This window comes from Chionomys nivalis, chromosome 17 (assembly GCF_950005125.1).
Source record: "Chionomys nivalis chromosome 17, mChiNiv1.1, whole genome shotgun sequence".
NCBI classification, from domain to species: domain Eukaryota; kingdom Metazoa; phylum Chordata; class Mammalia; order Rodentia; family Cricetidae; genus Chionomys; species Chionomys nivalis.
In genome coordinates this window covers 33,344,268-33,361,234 of record NC_080102.1, presented here as the reverse complement: position 1 = coordinate 33,361,234, position 16,967 = coordinate 33,344,268, and the positions used below count along the sequence as shown (strand labels likewise).

General features: G+C 54.7%; 1 protein-coding gene across 8 annotated transcripts; it reads left to right on the top strand.

Annotated features, from left to right (window-relative positions):
• The first annotated feature begins 1,266 nt into the window (after positions 1–1,266).
• Positions 1,267–16,061, top strand: Eef1d (eukaryotic translation elongation factor 1 delta). 8 transcript variants are annotated; one of them, XM_057791427.1, is made up of 10 exons: positions 1,267–1,383; positions 5,580–5,594; positions 7,596–8,692; positions 10,173–10,293; positions 10,752–10,823; positions 14,640–14,739; positions 14,817–14,917; positions 15,086–15,307; positions 15,601–15,795; positions 15,960–16,061. In XM_057791427.1, the coding sequence occupies exons 1-10, from the start codon at positions 1,345–1,347 to the stop codon at positions 15,996–15,998; spliced, it is 2,001 nt and encodes a 666-aa protein (XP_057647410.1). In that variant the 5' UTR covers positions 1,267–1,344; the 3' UTR covers positions 15,999–16,061. The 8 variants fall into 8 exon arrangements, with proteins under 8 accessions (XP_057647410.1, XP_057647409.1, XP_057647413.1 ...); XM_057791426.1 differs by having other exon boundaries at positions 10,170–10,293; XM_057791430.1 differs by lacking the exons at positions 1,267–1,383; positions 5,580–5,594; positions 7,596–8,692 and adding exons at positions 2,292–2,362; positions 14,262–14,318 and having other exon boundaries at positions 10,170–10,293.
• The last annotated feature ends 906 nt before the right edge of the window (positions 16,062–16,967 follow it).

Here is a 16,967-nt window from a genome sequence, read left to right as displayed (position 1 = left end):
TCCTGGCTCTCCAGCCACCTCAGAGCTGTCTCTAGACCCCAAACAGCTTCCCCAGCAGTAGGTACCAACATTCCTCCTTGTTCAGTAGCCTCCTCCTCCTCCTCTCCAGCCCCCACGCTAGAGGGCAGGCTGGCTGGGGATGGAGGGGCTGCAGGAACCACCTCCTCTCTGCAGCCCTCAGGGAGCCCTCCATCATCATCCAGGTGCAGCCACTCTGCCACCTCTTCAGGTGCCAGGCGCTTGTAAGCCAGAGCTGCCAGATGTGTGAGGTCACTGAGCACCCTGCTGCGTTCGGCAGCCTCCTCTACCTGGTGGGCTGGCTGCTGCCCGGGCTCAAAGGCTGCCCTAAGACCCAGCAGCCAGCAGCGCTCTATGCTGCCTGCCTGTACCAAGTCCCATGAGAGGCCAGCCAGGTATAGCATGTCTTTGAGCATGAAGCTTCTCATGAAATCTAGTGGGGAGCCACTGGCACAAGACACAGCAAGCCTCAGCAGCTCTCGTTTGTACAAATGTTTGAAGGCTGCCACCACACCATGCTCCAGCGGCGCAGGGATGTGCGCTCGGCTGTTGCCCTTGGACAAGAAAAGCACACGAACTGCACCATCAGGTGTCTGCAGCTCCTCTGGGGACCCAAGGAGCTCAGGCTGGCACTGCCTAGGAGTCTCCTTACTCTCTTCCAGGGCGGGCACCTTAGTGGCCCAGCTTGGACAGGGTGGATGGGCCACTAGCAACACCGCCTTCTGTTGCAGGCAGCTTCGGCGCAGGTAGCGCTTGACGCCAGGGACGAATTCCTCAAAAAACCAGCCCCGAAGAAGAGGACGACTGAGCCAGGCATCCGGACTGTAGCGGTAGGAGGCCGGGAACTTGTCCTGGTTGTGGTGACGCAAGCTGGGTGGGTCTGGTAGTTGTCCGATAACTAGTGGCTTCAACTTGTGGCTGCCCGTTAGGTTGGCGGCCAACAGAACTGTCACTCGGTCGCCGGGCCAGCGCCGGCTGTACCCACTAGGCCCGCTGGAGTCCCGAACGCCTGGAGTTGAGGTCTGCTCCGGAAGTAACCTCCAGTACAGACCAGTAACGTTGGCGTTGTAGATCTGTTCGTCACCATAGCCGCCCTCGGAGTGGGGTAGAGTGGCCAGCGCACGGTCAGGTAGAACTGCGCCGGGTGGCTGTGCAGGCTCCTCCTTGACAGGTGCAGGGCCTGCGGCCGGGAGCTCCACCTCGCCATAGATGCGCTGGCTGGAGATGCCGTGTCGCTTCTGCCAGCGCCAGAACCAGCCGTGGCTAGCCTTGAAGGTACACTCGGGGCCGTAGATCTGGCGAGCAAAGGCCTCAGCCTGCGCTTGGATGACCGGACCGGACAGCGGCACGCCGTGCTGGCGCAAGGTGAGGAACCACGAATAGACGGCGCGGTCGATCTCCTCCTCGTTGGCCAGACGCATCTTCTTGCGCTGCGTGCCCACCTCTCCACCAAGCTGATCCAGAAACCAGCGCAGCTTGGGCTCGTCCTTGAGCCAGCCGCGCAGCGTGCCGCCCGGTACGCCAAAGTCGCGGCACACGCTGGCCTGCCGCTCACCGCCCTTGACGCGCTCGATGGCTTGTAGTTTGTCTTTGATGGAGTAGGCCTTGCGGAAAGTCATTTTTACGGCCACGCGGGGCCGCGGCTCGGGCGCGGTGGGCGGCGGGCGCGCCACGGGACCCTGGCCGGGAGCCGGTGATCGCGGCGACTCAGCAAGGCTCTGGGGCGGAGGAAGACGAGCACGATGAGGGACCGGGTGCAGGGCCGGGCCGGCCGGCGGGCTCGTGGGGTACATAGCGTCAGCGCCAGGGACCACCGGGCTAGCCAGCCTGACACCCCGCGCGGGCCGCTCGGGGCGGGGCTCGGGGGCGGGGCTGCCCGGGTCCCTCCCTTTTGTCTCGCCGGCCCTGTCGGGACTAGCGCTCTAGTCCCGCCCCCCCCCCCCCGCCTCGCGGCGCCTGCGCACGGTCTGGACTCGGACGCGTCAGCGGCGCGTGCGCATACCAACTCCGTTTCGTCCCGCCCTAGTCTGGCCGGCTCCACTCTTCATGCCTTGGAGGGGTGCTGCGTGTTGAAACGTCCGGTTCTCTGCTGTTTGTAATAACTCCTCAGGTGAAGCGCGGCGCCCGAGGTAGTTGTCCCGTCGTTTCTGCCGAAATGGTTCCTGCATGTATTGTGGTGCATGCTCCGCGGGCGAGGCAGCGCGTGCTCAGGGTTGTGTCCCCCGCTGGGCCTCTTGTGGTCTGTGCCGCTGCGTTTTCCGGGAGCTGCGCGGTTGCCCTCCCTTTCCTTTGCAGTCCTGAGCGCGCAGTTCCAGGCTTTGGTTGCTGCGTCCTTGGCTGGCGTGTGAGTACCGCGGGCCCCGCCTCAAGGAGCGCACGTGCGACAGAGGCTGGAGTGCCCCGGCCGCGGGCCGTTCGGGTTGGCTCCAGTGGATCAGTGAGGGCTACGGGCGGGTGACTGGTCCTGTGTGGGGCCGGGCCGGTGGCCACATGGTTGCCAGCTTCCTGATCGCTGCTTCAGGCTGGCCGCGCGGCGGCCTGCCACGGCCATGACTGACACCCTTACCGGGCCGGCGTTTGTCTGCCCCAGCTGTTGCCAAGGTCCTAGGACCTTGCGGTTAAGCACCGAGGGCATACCGAGCGCTAAGGCGTAGAAGAAACTTGATTCGGGTGCAGCCTAGTGGAACTTAGGAGGCACACGAACACAGGGGTAGAGAAAAGGCATGTGATGCCGGTTGGCTCAAACATAACGGGGCCACTTACTGATTTGAACGAGATGATCTGGGCAGTTTTCTCGGGAAAGGGTCATTGAAGGGCACGGGCTGTTCTTTTTCTAATACATGAGCGCTCTGTCTCCCAGCTTCATGGTTTTCTAGAGTGAAAGGCTACCTCACAGCAAAAGAACTTGATGAAACTAATGTTGAGATGCACCCCCCCTCGGGGGGGGATGCTTCTGAATTGGCCCTATCACTCAGGGATGATAGCTCAGTGTCACCTCAGGCGGATCCTCATGGATGAAGCAAAAGATGGATGCAACAGGACCACCCGGTGCCCCCTGAGCCAATCTTACGGGGCAGCAGAGTCAAGAGGAAGAAGTCCTCAAAGGGATGAGGAGTTCCCCCCCCCCCCCCCAGGCTCTGTGGTGGCTAGTTCAGCATGAGCCTCCACTTTAACTGCAGAACTCCATAAACAGCGGCAGCGTTGGCAGAGGGAGCCTCTTAGACTTTCTTAACCTGAGATGCGGACTGCATGGCTTTCTGTCCTTTCAGGGGAAAGCTGGTACAGGGCTAGTTCTCCAGGCTCAGCTTTTGGATAGCTGAGGCTCCAGGGCTTACTGCAAACGAGGCAGAGGTGCATGAGAAGGTTTGACGGTCAGAAAGAGTGGCTCTTGGGGGGCTGTAGGCAGAAGATAGTGGTGTGTGCTTGTTGCAGATTGGAGACATTTCCAGGTACTGGTCTCCAGCTCCACATATCACTTAACTCAGCACATTGGGGTGGTTACACCAGTCAGAGCCTTCATTTTCCTTTCTGGGTCTAAGATGTCACACGATCATTCCCTGCCTAAGTATGAGGTTTGGCATAGGTGTTATCAAGTGTAAAGGAAGAGCCAAGAGAGCAAGAGCTGTCTGGCAAGCCCCAGGACCTGTGTGTCAGGTCAGGGTACCTCAGGTTGGAACAGAAATAGAACCAACAAACCATGGTATTTGGGGCTCAAGATGGGCAAACAGCACAGGCCTGTGTTTCTGGAAAGGATTGGGACATCCCGGAGCCGAGAAGCAGGGTGGGAACTTGGGGATGTAGAATTCTCATTGGAGAAAAGACGCAGGGCATTATCACCCCTGTGCCTAGATAAATGGCAGTGTGGCTCCCCCACTGCGTGTCTGGTTGTGACTAAAGAGCCTTTGCTTTGAGTCTTCCACATTCCGAGTGCTACCGGCTGCCCCTTGGGACACCAGCCTCAAGCAGTTCCGATGGGCAGCCCTGGTTCACAGACTCAGGCTAGCTGAGCAAGGGAGTGTTGCTAGTGGGGTGCAGAGGTGTGAGTTGGACCTGCTGGCAGACCCCATTCCCTACCCACCGTGCTCACGAGGACAGTGAGTATTGGGAGCCCATCAGTGATCGTACCGATAGGATGACATGCCGTTTCAGAACGTCCAGGGGACAGAAGGTGTGGGGCTTAGGGCTCAGAAAGCCAGCCCGGAGGGAAATTTTCTCTATTCTTCCCAGCACATGGAACCCTTCAGATATTTACTGTGGGGCACAGCTGTGACATACCTGTTCTAATCTTCCTCGGGATCCAGTCCCCTAGCCAGAAGTGTCCCTGGCAGGAGCCCTGATTAGTCCAAATTAGTAGAAGCTATGAGAGTCCTAAACACTTGTGTCCTTCTTTGGAGAGCAGATGTAGGCTGGCCCTCGGAGGCTACAGCTGGCCATTTAGCTCTTTTGGCAAGTTCCTTGTGAGTGGGGCTAGGTCTGAGTCCTGGTACTTAGGACCTATAAGGTCTTGTCTTACCACATGAGGTGCCTGTATCCAGGGCCCTCCAGAGCTCAGAGATTCTCCGGCTCCCACACACAAAAGGTCTTAACTTACCTCTGGTGACCAGTCTTGCTTTCTGGACTCCAGCCTATATCCAGGAGCCAGGGCAAGGGTGTCTGTCTAGGTCCTTTGGCGTGTCTGAGCCTACTTCTCCGGAAGTTGGCTTTCTTTCCGGTATTTCTGTCTCTTCAGCATGTTTCTGCTATTGCCTAGATAAAACCTCAGGAGAAAGAAAGGCCGACCCTGTTGTAGGGACACGGGTATTGACGGACTTGAACTTGTGGGGGTTTGAGAAATTCACGGCTGCATGTTTCCAGGCTGTTTTTCCTGGACAGCTACAGGTTTGCATGTGTGTGTCCTCCAGGGAAGCAATGGAGTTCAGGTATGCCCAGTGTGGGTGCGGACTGGCTAAAGTCCTCGAGCCTGTTGTGCCCTGTGGGGTAGTAGGATGGGGAAGACCGTGTCCTTTGGGAGCCTTTGCTGCTTGTGCTGTCTTGGATTGGCATCCCTACCTGTTTGGTCTCTATCACCCCAACCCAGAGATAAGAGACTCAGAATCAGCATGGTCACTGGGCCTTGGTGGCAGCTGAGCCCACAGCTTAGAACTGTCTGGACCACTTGGTCCCTTGGAGATAGGGCAGTGGGGGAGTGTCCTTGCCAGTGAAGGGGAGTCTTCTTCCCCAGCTAAGGGAGCATCTGTAGGTGCTAGCTCACCTTATTGCAGGCTGTAGGCACAGGAAAGGACAGGGTGGGAGCAGGTATCTTCCATGGTGGTTTTTTGCTTGTCTCCTAGTTATTAGGAGCCCAAGAACTACGTATCAGGGGCTAAGGGGAAAGTGCTACCTCTCAGTTAGGACCAGGCAGCCACCTGGGATTAGATGGTGTATCTCATTTTATCCTCTGTTGCCATGCCACCTCGACAAGCAGCTTCTAAAAGGCCACCCAGGCTGCCCAAGCTGCTGTCTGGCATGGGTGGCCTTTCCCACTGCTCTAACCTTGCTGCTTTTCCTTCATGCTGTCCTAGGAGGCCAAAGCAAAAGTAAGTACACCTGCGAAGTGCCCTGTGTCTCCTCCCTTCACCCGAGCCAAGGAACCCCCAGCCATTACCTTGCCCGAGGGAGGCACACCTGGGCAGAGTTGAGCTTGCTAGGACAGGGCAGTGGTGTGATTAGCTGTTCTAGTAGCAAGTAGGTACCCATGTGGCCCTGGCACCAAGCAAGTCAGCATACAGCCCTCTGCCCTATGGAGAAGTGGTGGCCTAAGGAAGTATCCAGTCTTAGTGGCCCTGTCCCTTCTTGGGACACTAATAGCTACATCTATTGCCTTCAGGAGGGTTCCAACCAAGTTAAGTTTGGTAGAGAGCCAGTTTAGTGGGCGTTGCTGAAGGGAATGGAGGGTCAACCTAGACCTGCAGCTTTCCGTGAGAGCAGAGCAGCCTCGGGGCCTGGAAACCAGGAGGAGTCAGTCAGGTCCTGCTGTGATGGCATGCGCTGCCCCCATGGTGACAGTGGGTGATGTCACAATGCTGTGCCTCCTGGGATCCTGCTCAGTCCCTGTCCCTGCCCCTGCCACTTGGCCTTGGTAAGTGAGGGGGTGGTCTGGAGACCTCTCTACACTGGGTCTCTGTGGCTCCTGGTCCTGGCTCCTCACAGAGGAGAGAGCCTGGGTGGACTGTATTAAAGAACGATAGCTCTGACTTAGAGGTAGGCTCCAGGGCATGACAATTTGAGTCTTCTGAGGTTCTGAGCATAGGTGAGATTTGGATAGCTTAACACTCTTCCAGTCAAGTGTTTTGTTGGGTGTATCAGGAAAAAGTCCTAGCCGATGATAGGAAGGTTTGCTGTCCAGCCGAAGGGTTCCCTTCTACTGCTCGAGAGCCTGCCAGACAATCAGGGTGTCATACAGACCCACAGCAGCATGGTAGCGGCATCTGTACCTCAGTCCGCGAATTTTGTTAGTTGAGTCCAGACTACAAAGTCTTAGAATGGCTACCCTTCTAGGGCAAAGCAGCACTAGGAGTATTTACCTGTGGCCTTCTGGGCTGGCTGGTAGAGCCTGGAGCCTGTCTTTTCCATAGTGCCACATTCAGCTTCAGGAGTAGTGGAGGCAAGTTCTCCCTTATGGCTGTTGCTGTGTGCTTTGTGTGCTTCAGAACCAAACCCTGCTGAGGCCCCTGAGGCAAGAGTCCTGTCCACTGATTACAGTAGCCAGTGGGATATGGTATCCTGAGACTCTGAAGGCCCCATGATGACCCTTCGGTTCAGATGATTAAGGATCCCTATTGGTGGGCAGTCAGTCCCTGACCCATCCCTGTGAGGTCAGTCAGGCTCACAGAGAAACTCTCCCTTTCCCAAGACTCTTGCCCCTGCTCCGGAAAGGCCCATGAGTCTGGACAGGGTTGTTGTGTGGCCAGGGTAGGTTTAGGTGACTTTCAGTGATGGGCTACTTGCTGGGCTCCATCCACCTTGACAAGTCCCTGTCAGTGAACTGGAAACATCAGCCACCACTAGGTGTCAGGCTCAGCATATACAAAAGCACAGCCAGTCTTAAGCTTGATTTCAGTAAGCCATGAGTAATTTACTATACATCTCATGGGATGTGTATACACTTAAAAAAGAGAGAGCCTACTGATTGTTTTTATTAAAGCCTACTGTAAATGAGTACAGTTGTTTGTTTTGTTTGGCACCCTATCTGGGGACCCCTTGAGAAAAGGTTCTGCCGAGTTTGGAGGTGTTGTTTAGATCCTTTTCTCAAGCTGTGGGCTTATGGGTTAGCAAAGGCAACAAATGCAATAATAAGACGTGGGTGTATGCCTATATATGTATGCTATTTTGTATTTACCAAAGCTCCTGATATGGATTTGACGTCCGTGCCCTTGCATGTCATCTGGTCAAGCCCCTTTCGGTGGCTTGCCCCTCTCATTTGCCCAGGCCTCCCTGCCCACCCTTGCCTACCAGACTGTGGAGGGTGAGGGAGGCAGGTGCCTCTGCCGTGTTGCAACTGCCCTTCTTGTGCTTGCTTTTTAATGCTGCGCCCGAAGATGAGGAGTGGGAAGGCCTCTTGTGCGCTGGAGACCGTCTGGGAGGACAAGCACAAGTATGAGGATGCAGAACGGCGCTTCCATGAGCATGAGGCCACGCGAGCCGCCGCCTCTGTCCAGCAGCTCCTGGCCAAGGTGCCAGCTGTGAACGGGCCCAGCCAGGAGGACACAGAGGACCCCGATGAGGCAGAGGCCCCTCACACCGACAGCAGGAGTGATCCTAGGAAGAGCCACGAGTGCAAGAAGCCCCTACAGAAAAAGAGGAAACGCTCCCCCAAGAGTTGGCTTGGCCAGTCAGACCTGGCCCTCGTGGGCCTCTCAGCTGACCACGTATGGCTGGACAAGCCCCTCTTCGACCAGGCAGAAAGCTCCTACCGCCAGAGGCTGGCAGATGTGGCCGCCCAGGCAGCCCAGCCGCCTGCTCTGGCCCCTAGAGCCCCCTGTACGCATGGAAGCCATGTGGCCTGCCACCACGTGACCTGGGGGGTCTGGGTCAACAAGTCTTGCTTTGATCAGGCTGAGCGGGCTTTTGTGGAGTGGTCTCAGGCCTTGCTGCTGGCGGTAGAGGGGAGCCACAGGCAGGGGACTCCTGACACAGGCCAGCAGGCTGCTTCTCCTGACCTGGCCTTGGCCTGCCAGCCTTGCCCACCAGCTAATGGCCAGCCTCCTCTGGGCAGCCTGCAAGCACTGGTGCGGGAGGTGTGGCTGGAGAAGCCCCGGTATGATGCAGCTGAAAGGGGCTTCTATGAGGCCCTATTTGATGGCCACCCCCCAGGGAAAGTACGCCTGCAAGAGCGAGCCAGTCAGGCAGAGGGTGCCCGGAGGGGCCGCAGAGACCGTCGGAGTCGCAATGCAGTAGGAAACAAGCGAGTTGGGTCAAAACGGGCTGATGGGGAGACCCCCTCCTCTCTGCCCTACTGGTACTTCCTACACAAGGACGCAGAGGCCCCCTGGCTCAGCAAGCCTACTTACGACAGTGCTGAGTGCCGCCACCATGCTGCTGAGGCCTTGCGCATAGCCTGGCGCCTAGAAGCTGCCTCCCTGGCTCACCGACCCACGCCCCGTTCTGGCCCGTCCATGTCCAGCCTGAGACCCAAGTAGGAGAAATGTGGTTGCAGGTGTCGGGACTGACCTGGGCTATGAGCATACTAGGGACAGCTGTCTCTAGGCTGGTGTCCCTCGTGCCCCCTGTGGACCTGACCAGCTTGAATGTAGGGTGGGGTGGGCACCTATAGTGCTCTGCCCTTGAGGGTTACAGAGTTCTGACTTGCTGGTGTTGGTTGGGGAAGGGGTCTACATGAGGCAAAGCCCCCTATCATGGAGCCCAAAAGACAGATTGTTGGCAGGGTGGGTGGGAACCCTTGTGGCTGGATCTCTGGCACCTGACAGGTGTTGACACCCATAGCCCAGGCTATAGCGTGTGCTCTTGGAGGCCAGGTGGGCCTTAACTGAGAGCTGCACGTGGCTGACAGACTCCGAAGGGTGCTTGTCTTTTACCTCCCAGTGAGGAGAGAAACCTGCCTTTAGCCCAGAGCCCCCAGGGGGTCTTGCTCCAGTACAAGTGGATGGAGTCCTAACAGTGGTGTCCAAAGGCCAGGAAAGGCTTTGGGGTCGTAATGTGACCATTGGAGGTGGCCCCTAGACAGATAGGTCTGATGGATAGACATGGAAGAGACAGAAGTAACACCAGTGGCAAGGGGAGAATGGGAATGGAGCCCAGTGGTCTGCCACCTACCTGCCCCTGTGTCAGGGCTCTATTCTTGTTAGAAGGCACTTGTTTGATGATGGCATGAGGCTTCCTACACAGAAAATTGGCAGGGAGAGTGGCTGATCTGTTATACCTGGTAGGAAGGACGGGCTAGTGAATGGTGGGCTCTGTGGACACTTTGCAGCCCCTAGCTCCCATACTGCTCCAGGTTTAGGAGCTCCATGGTGGGACGTGACTTGCATAGGCTTAGTGAGCCAGACCCTGGTCTAGAACAGCAGTTCTCAGGCCCTAGGGCTTTCATTGTACTCTTGACGGTTTTTTTCCATCTTAATCAAAACTTAAGTACTAAGAGTACTTACATACTGAAAAAGACAAACATGTTGCATACTTTAGGTGACAGTGAACTTGTCTCATTGTTACAAACCCATTTGGCTGAAGGGTGGGTGGGCGGCTGGCTGCTGATCTTACGGTTGCTTTTGTGATCTTGCTGCTGGTTTGGGGTATGGTTGGATTGTGTGTTTAGAAAGTCAGGGCCTGCGTGCCTGGTGGTCTGGAGGACTGGCCTAGGGATACCCCTCACCCAGGTCCTGGTAGGGGAACCCACTTGTAGGATGGGAGGACTGTTGACTGTCTGGACAGGGTTTGGTGTTGAACACAGGTCTTAGGCACAGAGAGGCATTTCGTGAGCCAAGCAGGACTGTGAGCTAGCCCAGCATACCAAAAGCCTTCACGGCACTCCTGTTCATTAACTCCACCTGGTCCAAGGTACTCAGGCAGAATAGACCTGGCGCCTGTAGGGAAGGGGAAGCCAGAGGTTGCCTGCAACTTTTTCTAGCCACTTACCTGGCCACTTTTTCTCATCTCAGCAGAAAAATGGCTACAAACTTTCTAGTGCACGAGAAGATCTGGTTTGACAAGTTCAAATATGACGATGCGGAGAGGAAATTCTATGAGCAGATGAATGGGCCTGTGGCTGCAGGCTCCCGCCAGGTGAGCACTGTGCTTAGGGCTGGCGGAACCGGGTGGGCCAGAGACGTCTTGTTAGGACCAAGGGGCCCTGTTGAAGGAATCTTCAGAAGGGCCTTGGCTGAACCCTGGGGTGCTTCTGCCCTTGGCCTCTGATCCTAACATGGGACTCACTCTTGCTGCTCCCAGGCGGCTGGGGCCAGCAAGCAGACAGACAGGTGTCTGGGGTGGTGTGTGGCCAGGCCTCAGCTTGTACGGCTGCCTGCAGACTTTGTGGTTCTGGCCTCGATCACTTTCTGCTTTTCACTGTCCTGGGAGCTTTCATTCTGTGTAATGCATTCATCTCCTTGTGATGCATTCTTGCTGTTTGAGTGAGGGTTCTTAGGGATTTTGTTTTTGTGGGTGGGGTTTGTGTGTGTGTGTTTAAAAAAAAATTTTTAAACCAAAGCAAAAAAGACTAGTTCTTTCTGCACTGTCTGCAGGAGAATGGTGCCAGCGTGATCCTCCGTGACATTGCAAGAGCCAGAGAGAACATCCAGAAATCCCTGGCCGGAGTGAGTACCCGCGACCCATGTACCCATGGGCTCGTGCTCGGCCAAACAGCATGTCTGAGATGTGGTTTTTTTCAGCCCTTCGGCACTGCTGACTATTTTGGCCTTGGAGCAAGTTAGGGCACAGGGTGAGGTGCTGTGCTCTTGTAGTGTGTGAGTGCTGAGGCCTCCGTAACCACACTGCCATGGAAAATGGTCTTGCTCTCTAGACTTTTCCATGTCTCTCTCTCATGCGTACTGGAGTTACTCTAGCTATTCCTGTGGTGCCTGCCATGGGCTACCTGGGCTTAAGGGGTGTCATTTTTGTAGGGTGTGGACTGTAGGCACATGCCTTGCAAGACTGTTCCTTCCTGCTTGCTCCCTTGCCGAAGAAGCACACATCCCTATCCATTAGACTACTCTGTTCCTCCTGATTTGGTGGGGCCCTTCCTGGAAAGGGGATAATTATTTAGTGAGGTATGCTAGTCAGCATCATCTTGAACTAAGGCCTGGAAGGGGGCACTCTGCATGGCTCCTGGGGTCTCAGACCAAGGCTGGGTGTACCCCATCTAGCTCTAGCATTCTGTACTAGCTGAGGAAGGTGTGCCCTTTAGATGGCAGGCAGACTTACCCTGTGTTCTCACTCCAGGCTGTCTCTGGAAGGGGCTTACGTCCTGGAACAGGTTTTCTGGTGGCTCTTTAGTGGGTTACCACAGCCATACTGCTTAAGACAATGTGAATTTGTCATGAGATGGCCCTGAAGGCTGGAGGTTGAAATAGGGCCAGAGGCAATGGAGTTGGGTTCCTTCTGAGGTTCTGAGCGTCCTTTTCTACCTGCCCCCTCCTTGGGGCAATGTTTGTTCTTTGGTCTCTTGTCCTGTCAGTCTCCACTCTCTCTGTGGCCCTCCTGCACCCCATCGTCACAGGAGACTTGTGAACCTACCCAGATAGCTCAGATTCTTGTTTTGTCTTTAAACCCTGAATCTTTTTTTTTTTTTTTAAATGTATACAATATTCTGTCTGTGTGTATGCCTTCAGGCCAGAAGAGGGCCCCATTACAGATGGTTGTGAGCCACCATGTGGTTGCTGGGAATTGAACTCAGGACCTTTGGAAGAACAGGCAATGCTCTTAACCTCTGAGCCATCTCTCCAGCCCCTAAACCCTGAATCTTGTTTGCCATTTTTGAAAGCATGCTGTGTAAAGCAACAGATTTGTAGTCAACAGGCATTCATTCCCATTCAAACCAGGGAAATGTAGAAAGGGCCACTGGTCCCAAACAATTTCAGATTCCTGCCAGGCTTCCTGAGTCGTCCTTTGTGGCTCATGTGGCCCTGGGATACAGTGCTCACAACAGCACTGTTGAAACTGAAATTTAAACAGCTTTTCTACCTGTGGAAGGTAGGGATCTTCAGCCTTTAAAAAATGTTTTTGTTTTTAATATTTCGCCCTGATCCCGTTTGGTCTAAAGTAGTGGTGGTATTGCTAGTAAATTTTCAAGAATTTGGCAGGTGTTCCTCTTGGTTTTTTTTTTTTTTTTTTAATTTATTTATTTATTATGTATACAGTGTTCTGCCTGCATGTACATCTGCAGGCCAGAAGAGGCACCAGATTTCATTACAAGTGGTTGTGAGCCACTATGTGGTTGCTGGGCGTTGAACTTAGGACCCCTGGAAAAGCAGCCAGTGTTCTTAACCACTGAGCCATCTCTCCAGTCCTCCTCTTGGTATTTTTGATCCCATCACATATCTTAGCATATGGCTGTGGGAATTCACAACTCAGGTGCTGGCCTCTGACCTCTCAGGTCTTTACACTTCCTTTCTTCCCAAGGCAGCCATTGCTGTCCTCAGCATTTTGCTCTCTTGACAGTGAATTTGGTTTTCTTTGCTCTCTAGAGGGGCAAAAAATTTCCCCAGCCATCTGGCCCTAGCTTTTTTTCTGCTCTGCTTTCCTTTTGCTACTTACGGGAGAAAAGAAACTGAGGCCAGCCTGGTTTACAGAGTGAGTTCCAGGACGGGTTCCAGAGAAACCCTGTCTCACCCCCTCCCCTCCAAAAAACCCCCAAATCTTGGCTGGAATGGGTCTTCCTGGCTAGGTGTACAGTGACAGCACTTGGGAAAGCTGAGGCAGGAGGATCGCCACAACTTTGAGATCTGCACTGTAGAACAAGGTCTTTGAGAAACAAAACAGAAATAACCTCAAACCTCCGGCTGCAGATGAAGTCTTCTCGCTCGGGAGTCCTGATACAGAGGCCTAGCCTCCCTGCTGTGGGGTCCTTCAGAAGTCTGGAGAAAATCCCCTCTGTCTGGTCATCCCCACCTCTATTTCTCTCGTCCCTGCTGCCGTGCATAGACCAGTGGTTCTCAGCCCTCCTAACGCTGCAGCCTTTACCACAGCTCCTTGTGCTGTGGTGCCCTTGGCTGTAAAATTGCCTAATTGCTACTTCATAACTTAAATATCTGTTTTCTGACCGTCTTAGGTGACGCCTATGAAAGGGTCACGACCCAAAGGTTGAGAACCACTGGTCCAGGCACATAGTTCCGTCTGTTAAATCTGCTTTGCTGTGTAAACTAACGTGGAGATTCAAGTACAGCCGTTCCTAGGGCACTAGTCTACCAGATGGTCAGCAATGCACAGCCTTTCAGAAGGCTCACACCCCTGAGCCCCCTCCTGTTAGTTCACATCCTGTCATCCTCAACCAAACTCATGATCCCATGCACCCCCAGTGAAGCTCAGTCTCAGTGGACATGGAGTTAGGGAGGGGATTTTGTGCTTGGTCCGGCACATTGAGCTTCAGCATCCAGAAATGGAGTCGTTCTCAGCAGCCATTTACTACCCTGGCTCTGGGCTGCCCCTTGCCAGGTCCTTTCCTTGGTACCAGGCTGCTGTCCAGCGTGGGAGAGCCCTCGGGTGTTGTGGAAACAATCCCGGCATCCCAGCCTAGCATACACTCACGTGTTCTAGTCTTCGGAACTGCCTGGCCTGCTTACAGGTAGACTGAAGGTATCTTCCCTTCCATGCTAGCTGTGCCAAGAATCCTACCATAGGGCTCTGCTGCCACATGCAAGTTTTTAGAAAGAAAGGAAGTCACATTTGTTAACCCAACTGCTGCTATGCCATGTGTTTGGCAAGACCTGTCCTGTGTGTCTGTTGCCTCTCGTGTGGAGCAGATTCTGCGTAGCAGATACTAAGAGTGCTCACCACCCTCCCTCAGAGGACGTTCTAGCAGAGCCTGCTCAGATCTCTTTGGGCTAGGACTTGCATGCAACTATTTCTTCGCAGCCAGTAACTCTCCCACTGTGAATGGAACTAACATGAGAGCATGAAGCTAGACGCATGGGTTTCCTGCACGGGGAGCCTGCCCTGTGCCCTCCTGGGGCCACCTCAGGAGCAAGATCACAGGTGCCGGCACCACCTCCATGCTCCTGTCTGGCCTCTCAATTGCTTTCCCCTCCTATTTCTAGCTCAAGGTGATGCTGCCCAAACCCCCTGAGGCCCTGGGCCAAGCCACCCCTGGGACTGTAAGTCCTGCTGCTTTCTCTGTTTGGCTCCCTTGTCCTATCCTCTGCTTGGCTGAGAGTCACAGTGGGCTGTACAGCCATTCCCTGAAGACCACAGGTCTTCCCTGCTCTCCCTAAGCAGAAAGTCTGTTTTGTGGTCCCTTATCTCCCTAGGCCTTCCTGTGTTGCTTCTCCAGCAGTTCCTTGACCAAGTACTGTAGGGGATCCTGTAAAACAGCCTTTGCCAGACCTTCAGCTTGGTCTGGGCTCTGCTTCTGAGTGGCTGTAAGGGAATCCAGAAGCAGGCTAAAGTACTAAGACCAGTGTTCCCCTCCCTCGCAGAGCTCAGGCCCTGGGGCCTCCAGTGGACCTGCTGGAGATCATAGTGAGCTCATTGTACGGATTGCCAGCCTGGAAGTGGAGAACCAGAACCTTCGAGGCGGTGAGGGCTTGGGCCTGACAGGTGGGGCTCCAGTTCCAGCCTCTGCTATCTGACTGGTGTCTCCCTTGTGCCCACAGTGGTGCAAGATCTGCAGCAGGCCATTTCCAAGTTGGAGGCCCGACTGAGCACTCTGGAGAAGAGTTCACCTACTCACAGAGCCACAGCCCCCCAGACCCAGGTGAGTACCCTTCCCGACTTGGGAAGGAGCCTTGGAGTTGTGCTCCTGGCTTCTGCCTCCACCTGCCCACTATCCCAGGCAAGACTGAACCTCAGGGCAGGCTGGCTTCCTCTTCCAGAGGGCTAAATGAGTCTCACCTTCCTCCCTTCCTCCCTTCCTCTGTGGCAGCATGTGTCTCCTATGCGTCAAGTAGAGCCCCCAACCAAGAAGGCCGCCACACCAGCAGAGGACGATGAGGACAATGACATTGACCTGTTCGGCAGTGATGAGGAGGAAGAAGACAAGGAGGCGGCCCGACTACGGGAGGAGAGGCTTCGGCAATACGCAGAGAAGAAAGCCAAGAAGCCCTCACTAGTGGCCAAATCCTCCATCCTCTTGGATGTCAAACCTGTGAGTGGTGGTGGGCCTCTGGGAGGACCAGAAACAGAACCTTATAACTGGAGCTGGAGGCTGGGGGTGTTGTATGGCCTGATCACAGCCTCCTAGGTCTTGATGGAAGTTTAAAGACCTTAACATAAGAACAGAAATGTGGAGTGGGGCACATGTAATTTGGGGACTGTTTTTAAGCAAAACTGTATCTTGTATAGTTTGGTTGGGGGGGGGGGCGTTATGGGCATTCCCTGTGGTATTCTAGACGTTTCTGAGATGCTCACACAGCGCTCCCCCTCCCCGTTCTCTCACAGTGGGATGATGAGACAGACATGGCCCAGCTGGAGGCTTGTGTGCGTTCTGTCCAGTTGGACGGGTTGGTCTGGGGGGGCTCCAAGCTCGTGCCTGTTGGCTATGGAATCCGGAAGTTGCAGATCCAGTGTGTGGTGGAAGATGACAAAGTGGGCACCGACTTGCTAGAAGAGGAGATCACCAAGTTTGAGGAGCATGTGAGTGGGCATGAGTGCCAGGGTGGGAAGACCAGGTAGTTCTGGGACATTGGCTCCTGCGGCCCCACATCCATAGGATCAGGTCCCTGTCAAACCTCACTGTGGAGCCCGAGCAGGTAGGCCTCTAGGCAGTCCGCAGCAACAGTCTTTGTCTCCATCCACAGGTGCAGAGTGTCGACATTGCAGCTTTCAACAAGATCTGAAAATCGGAGAGTGTGTGGTTCATGTGTGTGAGGACCTGCTGAGATTAAAGACTGAGACCCCGCACTCTGGCTCTGTGGTGTTACTTGATGTGCAGTATCAGTGTGCCAAATGTGCCAGGCACTAGCCATTCTTGCCCAGCCCAACCCACCTTTTGCCTCTTCAAACTGTTTGAGCCAGAAACAAAATCCATTGGGCCCACATTTGTCCACCCTGTGCCTCTTGTCCCTGCTGTTGTGACCGTGTGGAGTCTACCTAGGCCTGATCTAACGTCACTCCTCCCTCCTTACCTTTGGAGGGGCAGTGCAGTTAACTGGAGGGGTGCTGTAGCGCCTGCACTATGGGACGGTATGCGAGCCGGGAACTAGGCTGGAGATTTAAACACATACGCACACAGAGACACGGGGACACGGGTCATCCTTGAAACAAGAATGCCAACTTTATTGTGCTCCAGGGAAGTTTATATAGGGATCCTTAACAAATAGCCACGCCCCAGCTCTTGGGATTTCCAGCTGTAAAACCCACCAGAATTCACTCCCCTGCCATCAGGAACTCATGAGGGTCTCATGCTCAGAGCAGCTGCAGACACAGGAAAACAAGTTGTTTACTCCAGCAGGCAAAGGAAGTCAAGGGGCCAGGATTCTGCAGCCCCCAATAAGGGGCCATATCTTTCATGTTCTGGGATGGTTAGAATATGGACAGCCAGATGTACTGTGTGGAATTTTCCCTGCCCATTCCACTGTGGTCAGTGCTTGGGTTTTGGATGAAATAGTGTGGACGTCTAATGAGAGGTGCCTAAGTGTGGCTGGTTCCTACCAGTGCTGTTCATGATCCTTAGCCACGAGGAAGCAATGTGATCCCTCCCCCTCAGAAACTTTCCTGAGGGGCCTGGGATGCAGGGTCCAACAAAAGCTGTAACCTGAGGAAGAATGGGGTTTCAAGTCCCAGCTCACAACCAGGTGTAGTTAACT

Excerpts from the sequence above, each read along its gene's own strand:
- Eef1d (XM_057791424.1), top strand. The coding sequence starts at position 7,596 with ATGAGGAGTGGGAAGGCCTCTTGTGCGCTGGAGACCGTCTGGGAGGAC. Across the intron at positions 10,824-14,261 it reads TCCAGAAATCCCTGGCCGGA|CTCAAGGTGATGCTGCCCAA; the intron begins GTGAGTACCCGC and ends TCCTATTTCTAG. Across the intron at positions 14,319-14,639 it reads GCCAAGCCACCCCTGGGACT|AGCTCAGGCCCTGGGGCCTC; the intron begins GTAAGTCCTGCT and ends CCTCCCTCGCAG.